This window comes from Otolemur garnettii, unplaced genomic scaffold (genome assembly GCF_000181295.1).
Source record: "Otolemur garnettii isolate 467f Iridium unplaced genomic scaffold, OtoGar3 scaffold00017, whole genome shotgun sequence".
Lineage (NCBI taxonomy): Eukaryota > Metazoa > Chordata > Mammalia > Primates > Galagidae > Otolemur > Otolemur garnettii.
Window position 1 is genome coordinate 14,491,458 of NW_003852412.1, and position 7,937 is coordinate 14,499,394.

A 7,937-nucleotide genomic window follows, 5' to 3' on the forward strand; every position below is an offset into this window, starting at 1 on the left:
CCCAGCTACTTGGGAGGCTGAGGCAGGAGACTCACTTGAGCCCAGGAGTTGGAGGTTGCTATGAGCGTGATGCCATGGCACTCTACCCAGGGGGATAGCTTGAGGCTCCGTCTCAATTAAAAAAATTAAAAAAAAAGACCCCTTGTCTCTACTGAAAATAAAAAAAATTAGGTAGGCTTTGTGGCACTCACCTGTAGACCCAGCTACTTGGGAGACTGAGGTAGGAAGATCACTTGAGGCCAGGAATTTGAGATTTCTGTGAGCTAGGCTGACACCATGGCCTTTACTTAAGAAAGTTTACATTGGCTGGGCACCCTTGGCTCAATGGTTAAAGTGCTTGCCCTGTGTACTAGGGGTGGTGGGTTCAAACCCAGTCTAGGACTGCTAAAAAAAAAAAAGAAGAAAGTTTACTTTAGAATATTCAAACTCAGAATGTTTTTTCAAAACAGTAGCAAAATAACTTAACATCTTTTTATTAATGATTTTATTTCCAGGAAAATATATAGGAAACTTGGACAATATTACCTTTACTGAAAGTTTTCTCAATAGCAAGGATCATGGAGGATTCCTGTTTATTACACCTACATTTCAGAAACTTGATGATCTCCCATTACCAAATAATCCTTTTCTTTGTGGAATTCTTATCCAGAAGCTAGAGATTCCCTGGGCAAAGGTTTTTCCTATGCGTTTAATGTTGAGATTGGGTGCAGAATATAAAGGTAAGTTTTAGAATATAATAAGTTAACATAAAAGTTACATTTTTTCAAATATTGAATGTAATAGAAGAATTTCAGGGTAATCATTAAAATCAATTTTTAGTGGATTAATAGAACTACTTTTGTTTTGGTGTACTTTTAAAATTATAAGGCTGAGCGCTTGTGGCTCAAGTGGCTAAGGCTCCAGCCACATACACCTAAGGTGGTAGGTTCGAATCCAGCCCCGGCCTGCCAAACAACAATGATGGCTGCAACCAAAAAATAGCCAGGCATTGTGGCGAGCACCTGTGGTCCCAGCTACTTGGGAGGCAGAGGCAGGAGACTCGCTTGAGCCCAGGAGTTGGAGGTTGCTGTGAGCTGTGATGCCACAGCATTCTACCCAGGGTGACAGGTTGGGTCTCTCTCAAAAAAAAAAAAAAGAAAACCAAAATTATAAAACAATACTGTTACTACCAGGTTAGTCTATATATTATTTAGTCTATATATTTTTATACAGATACATTTAAAAAAAATTAAAGAGGAGCTGGTCACGGTGGCTCATGCCTGTAATCCTGCACTCTGCTGAGGCAGGTGGATTGCTTGAACTCAGGAGTTGGAGATCAACCTGAGCAAAAGTGAGACTCCATTTCTAAAACAAATAACCAGGCGTTGTGGTGGGCGCCTATAGTCCCAGGTACTTGAGGCTGAGGCAAGAGGATCATTTGAGCCCAGGAGTTTGAGGTTGCTGTGAGCTATGACACCATGACACTCTACCCAGGGCAACGAAATGAGACTCTGTCTTAGAAAAAAAAAAAAATCAAAGAAAGGTCAGACAAAGTGGCTTGCTGTGGTATGTCATGAATTTTCTAGATAGATATTATTATATTAACTTACTTTAATTTTTTTTTAATGTCAGAACAAAACAGAAAACTTTGATGATACAGTTGAATAACCCTTACCCAAATACTTTGGACCAGAAGTAGACTTTTTCAGATTTTGAAGTATTTGCAGGATATATACCATCTGAGTATCCCAAACCCAAAATCTTAGATGCTTCAATGAGCTTTTCCTTTCAGTGTGATGCTGGCATTCAAAAAGCTTCAGATTTTAGGCCAGGCACGGTGGCTCATGCCTGAAATTAGCTGGGTGTGGTGGTGCATGCCTGTAGTCCCAGCAACTTGGGAGGCTGAGGCAGGAGGATCACTTGTGCCCAAGAGTTTAAGGTTGCTGTGAGCTATGACACCAGCACTCTAGTCTGGGGCAACAGAGTAAGACTCTGTCTCAAAAAAAAGTTTCAGATTTTAGAGCATTTCAGATCTTGGATTTTCAGAATAAGGATACTCAGACAAAATTTTGCCAATATTTTCTTTTTTTTTTTTTTTTTTGCTAAAAATTGTCTTTTTCTATTTGAAATAGTGCTTTATTGTTGAGACCACTTGTTTTGAATATCATTAAATGTTGGATTAGATGATTTATGAGGTCCTTTCGCAACTCTGCTAATATGTCATTCTATAACTTATTGAGAATAGTGCTTTAAATAAAATTACCTCTGTCAGATTGCCAAGGATGCTCCCTTATTCGTATAAGCATGTGGCAAAACATTGGCATTTACCTTAATCATGTCCAGTATCATTTTCGGGTCTTCTAATACTAATGTCCTGTGATTTTTTTTTTCCAATCTAGACCCTCTGTCCCCCAAATAACTTAGTTGCCCTTTTTAGAATTACAGAATATGTTTATACTATTGATGTGATTACTTTGACTTACATCTTTAAAATAGATGTTGGGTATATGATGTTTCTTAGAATTTAAAGGAAGTGTTTCATTTAATAGGCGTTAGACAGGTTAGTTTGCTTGTCCCCAAAGCTGAGATCCGAAAGTTAAAAATGTGTCTGCTTTTTATCATTGTGGAAAAGAGTCTTGCCTGCCTTTTATCACCTTTCATTTCTTTTCTTTTTTATTGTTTGGGATTCATTGAGAGTACAAAGAATCAGGTCACACTGCTTACATTTGTTAGGTAAAGTCCCTCTTATAATTGTGCCCTGCCCCCAAGAGGTGTGCCACACACCATAACCCCCCTTCCCTCCTCTGGTCCCCTTCTCCCCCACTCCCACCCCCCACCATGTATTAGCATCAGTTGTCCTTATATCAGAATTGAGTACATTGGATTCTGGCTTTTCCTTTTTTATGATGCTTTACTAAGAAGAATGTGTTCTCCCTCCATCCAGGTTAATACAAAAGATGTAAAGTCACCATCTTTTTTAGTGGGTGAATAGTACTGCATGGTATACATATACCATAGCTTGTTAAACTATTCCTGGATTAGTGGGCATTTAGGTTGTTTCCACAATTTAGCAATTGTAAATTGAGCTGCAATAAACAGTCTAGTGCCGATGTCCATATGATAAAATGATTTTTTTAGTTCTGGGTAGATGCCCAGTAGTGGGATTGTGGGATCAAATGGGAGGTCTAGTTTGAGTTCTTTGAGGATTCTTCATACTTCCTTCCAAAAAGGTTGTATTAATTTGCAGTTTCACGAGCAGTATAAAAATCTTTACTTCTCTTCACATCCATGCCAGCATCTATAGCTTTGAGACATTTTTTGTTGTTGTTAGATACAGAGTCTTACTTTATTGCCCTTGGTAGAGTGCTATGGCATCACAGTTCACAGCAACCTCTAACTCCTGGGCTTAGGTGATTCTCTTGCCTCAGCCTACCGAGTAGCTGGGACTACAGGCCCCCACCACATTGCCCTGCTGTTTTATTGTTGCAGTTTGGCCAGGCCAGGTTCAGACCTGCCACCCTTAGTATATGGTGCCCTACCCACTGAGCCACAGGCACCGCCCTGCTTTGAGACTCTGTGATGTGGGCCATTCCCACTGGGGTTAGGTGATAACTCAGGGTAGTTTTTGTTTGTGTTTCTCTGATAATTAGGGACAATGACCATTTTTCATGTTTGTTAACCATTCGTCTATCTTTTTTTTTTTTGAGACAGTTTTCACTATGTTACCCTCAGTAGAATTCTATGGTGTTACAGCTCACAGGAACCTCAAACTCTTGGGCTTAAGCAATTCTCTTGCCCCAGGTGCCTGCCACAACGCCCAGCTATTTTTTGTTACAGAGTTGTTTAGCTGGACTGGGCCAGGTTCGCCACCCTCAGTGTACCTGGCTGACACCATAACCACTGTGCTATGGGCGCTGAGCCACGTCTGTCTTCTTTAAAGAAGGTTATATTCATCTCACTTGCCCATTGATATATGGGGTTGTTGGCTCTTTTAGTTACTTAATTTGAGTTCTCTGTAGCTTCTAGTTATCAAGCTTTTGTCTAGCTGATAATATGCAAATATCCTTTCTCATTCTGATGGTTGTCTCTTTGCTTTTATTGTTGTTTCTTTAGCTGTACTGAAGCTTTTCAGTTAAGTACCATTTGTTTATTTTTATTGTTGTTGTAATTGCCACTGGAGTCTTCTTCATAAAGTCTTTCCCCAGGCTGATACCTTCAAATGTTTTCTCCACATTTTCTTTGAGGATTTTTATTGTTTCATGCCTTAGATTTAGATCTTTTATCCATCTTGAATCAATTTCAGTGAGTGGAGAAAGGTGCCAGTCCGCTTTCAGTCTTTTACTTGTGGTTATCCAGTTCTCCCAGCACCATTTACTGTATAGGTATTCTTTCCCTCAGTGTATGTTCCTGTTTGGTTTATCAAAGATCGGGTGGCTGTAAGATAATTACTTTCATCTTACGGTTTTCTGTTTGGTTCCAGGTGTCTATGTCTCTATTTTTGTGTCAATACTATGCTATTTTGATCACCATTGCCATCTAATACAGCCTAAAGTCTGGTAGGCTGGTGTTTCCAACCTTATTTTTATTACTAAGAATTGCCTGAGCTATACAGGGTTTTTTCTGGTACCATACAAAAATAAAAATTATTTTTTCCTAATCTTGAAAGTATGATGTTGGTATTTTAATGGGGACTGCATTGAATCTATAGATTGCTTTGGGAAGTAAGACATTTTAACAATGTTGATTCTTCCCAGCCATGAGCATGGTATGTTCTTTCAATTTGTTAATGTCTTCTGCTATTTCTTTTTTTAGGGTTTTATAATTTTCTTTATAAAGATCCTTCACCTCTTTTGTTAGGTATGTTCCTAGGTATATCATTTTCTTTGACACTACTGTGAAAGGAATTGTGTTTTTGATTAGCTTCTCATCTTGGCTATTACTGGCATTTACAAAAGCGACTTATTTGTGAACTTTGATTCTATATCCTGAGACATTACTATATTTTTTGAAGACTTCCAGGAGTCTTAGGGTTGAGTCTTTGGGGTTCTGTAAGTATAAGATCATATCGTCAGCAAAGAGGGAGAGTTTAGCTTCCTTTGTCCCTGTGTGGATGCCCTTTATTACCTTCTCTTGCCAGATTGTATTGGCTAGAACTTCCAGCACTATGTTGAATAGTAGTAGCAATAGAGGACAACCTTGTCTTGTTCCAGATCTGAATAGAAAAGCTTTCAGTTCTACTTCATTCATATAGTATTAGCTGTGGGTTTGTTACAAATAGCTTCAATCAGTTTAAGAAATGTGCCACCTATGCCTATATTCTTCAGAGTTCTAATTAGAACACCGTTCATTTCTTTCAGAGTGCCTGCTACATTGCCAGCATGATATCTTTTTCTTGGTGTTTAGTATCTATAGTGCCCTAAAGAAAGAGAAAAGAAGTTAGATGACAGACACCATGTTCCTTCTCTTTTTTTCATTGGTTTCTGTGACTCTCTATGCTCCTTTTGTCGTGCTGAACCAAAAACTATAAAAGTTTACTACCATTATAAGTTAACACAATTGAATGTTAATTATAAATGCCTTAAAAGTCTTTGTATTTATTTCTCTTTAAATTGTCAGAATTTTACAGGAAACTAACCCATGATTATAGTTTCCCATCCCTCATAATTTTGTGGAAATAACATACATAATGAAAAGATTAAACGCTCTGGAATCAGGCAAGCCTCATTTCACATCTGTTTCACCAGTTATTAACTTAGTTACTATGAGGAAGTTAATTAATTTTTGTGTCTCAGTGAGAAAGTACTTCACTTAGGAAGTAGGTATAGACACATTTACTCATTAAGATGTTACTGTATTTAAATGAGATAATGTGTGTGAAGTTCTCTGTTCAGTGTAGCAGCTAGTAGATAACATAGTAGGTGTTAATGCCATCTCTCACTTTCTCCCGAGAACTGATTGAGTGGTATTTATGCACACTGTTTGTTTCTAATAAGAATTAAAGATATTAAATTTAAGAAATTTGGGGGTTTTGTTGATGGTAAACAGTTTCCCTTTCTTATATATAGCATATCCTGCTCCTTTAACAAGTATCAGAGGCCGAAAACCTCTTTTTGGAGAAGTAGGACACACTATTATGAACTTACTTGTTGTGAGTAATTGAACTATATTATTAAGTGTTTTATACTGTTACTTTAAAAGTTTATTTAACAAATTTTACACATTTATATTTTCTTAATTTGGTGAGTGTGCTATTATGAAAGTTCATTTACAGGAAATCCTAATTCATTTAATATAAATGGCTCTGGTTTTGATGAATTTCTCTTTTAGAACATAGTATCTTCTCATTTAGTGTATGATTCTTGTTGCCTCTTGATTAATTCTGCTGCAGTTCTTACATATTTAGGTAATGTGAGACTTCAACACAAAACTCTAATGTTGTTGAAGCTTTAGTAAAAGTGTTACTAAAGCCCTCAGTTGTGATTTTGAGCAAATTATGGCCTTAGTTCCTTCATTTATAATAAGAAGGGTTGGCTCAGAAGATATCCGAAGTTCTTTTCCACCTATAATTTTTGTAGTTTTCTGTTTATCTGTTACCATAGAAAAGTATTTCTGTGGACTCACTTTTATTCATGTCTAATTCAAAGACCTTTAGTGTCTTGGAAGATCTGTGACTAGGAAGTAAAAATAGCCCCAAATACTACAAAATTCTTCCTGAGAATAATAATTCTTTATTATTGATGTGGAAGAGCTAGAGGGATTAGTTATTTTTTCAAGTTGGTATTGACCTTCTGGATAACATTTTGATGGTTATATATCAGAAGTCTTAAAATGGTGGATCCTTTTAAAAAGGGGTTTAACGTTTGGAGAAATGCTCATAGTTAGTAGTTTAAGGCTTATAGAAATACGATTCTTTTATACAGGACCTTCGAAATTACCAGTATACCTTGCATAATATAGATCAGCTATTGATTCACATGGAAATGGGTAAAAGTTGCATAAAAATACCACGGAAAAAATACACCGATGTAAGTATAATTGTTTTATCCAAATTCCAGTAACAGTTGTTGAACATTAGAGATCCTTAGAATTGTATCAAATTTTTTGTTTTGAATTAGGCTCTCTACTGTATTATGATAACAAATACTGCTTTTGAAATTGTAGCATTTGTTTACTAGTAATTGGTTTTATCTTATTTTTTCGTCTTTTTTCTTACTATTTTATTTGTTGTTAATTGAAATGGTTTTATTTTAGCCGGGCATTGTGGCGGGCACCTGTAGTCCCAGCTACTTGGGAGCCTAAGGCAAGAGAATCGCCTAAGCCCAATAGCTGGAGGTTGCTGTGAGCTGTGACACCATGGCACTCTACTGAGAGTGACAAAGTGAGACTCTGTCTCTAAAAAAAAAAAAAGAGGCTTGTCGCCTGTGGCTCAAGTGGCTAAGGCGCCAGCCACATACACCTAAGGTGGCGGGTTCGAATCCAGCCTAGGCCCACCAAACAACAATGATGGCTGCGACCAAAAAATGGCCGGGCACTGTGCCGGGTGCCTGTGGTCCCAGCTGCTTGGGAGGCGGAGGCAAGAGACTTGCTTGAGCCCAGGAGTTGGAGGTTGCTGTGAGCTGTGGAGCCCAGGAGTTGGAGGTTGCTGTGAGCTGTGATGCCACGGCATTCTACCCAGGGGGACAGCTTGAGGCTCTGTCTCAAAAAAAAAAGAAAAAAAGAAAGAAAGAAAGAAAAAGAAATGGTTTTATTTTAAAACATTTGTTTCTGTGACATTGACAGAGAGTTGTCCAGACCAAAGCTTGATAATATGAAGCTGATCAAGAATGTAGCCCTTAGAATAGGCATACAGGCTCGGCGCCTGTGGCTCGACCGGCTGGGGCGCCAGCCACGTACACCTGGGGTGGCGGGTTCGAGTCCCCAGCCCGGACCCGCCAAACAACAATGACGGCTGCAACCAA

General features: G+C 38.2%; 1 protein-coding gene across 4 annotated transcripts in view; it reads left to right on the forward strand.

Moving 5' to 3' along the window:
• The window catches only part of ZFYVE16 (zinc finger FYVE-type containing 16), a 48,779-nt gene that overhangs the window by 27,266 nt on the left and 13,576 nt on the right, over positions 1-7,937 (forward strand). For all 4 annotated transcript variants that reach the window (XM_023510934.1, XM_023510933.1, XM_023510935.1 and 1 more), the window contains 3 exons: positions 495-719; positions 6,045-6,127; positions 6,900-7,004. In XM_023510934.1, coding sequence (XP_023366702.1) covers positions 495-719; positions 6,045-6,127; positions 6,900-7,004 — 413 coding nt within the window. The remainder of the gene's footprint in view (positions 1-494; positions 720-6,044; positions 6,128-6,899; positions 7,005-7,937) is intronic.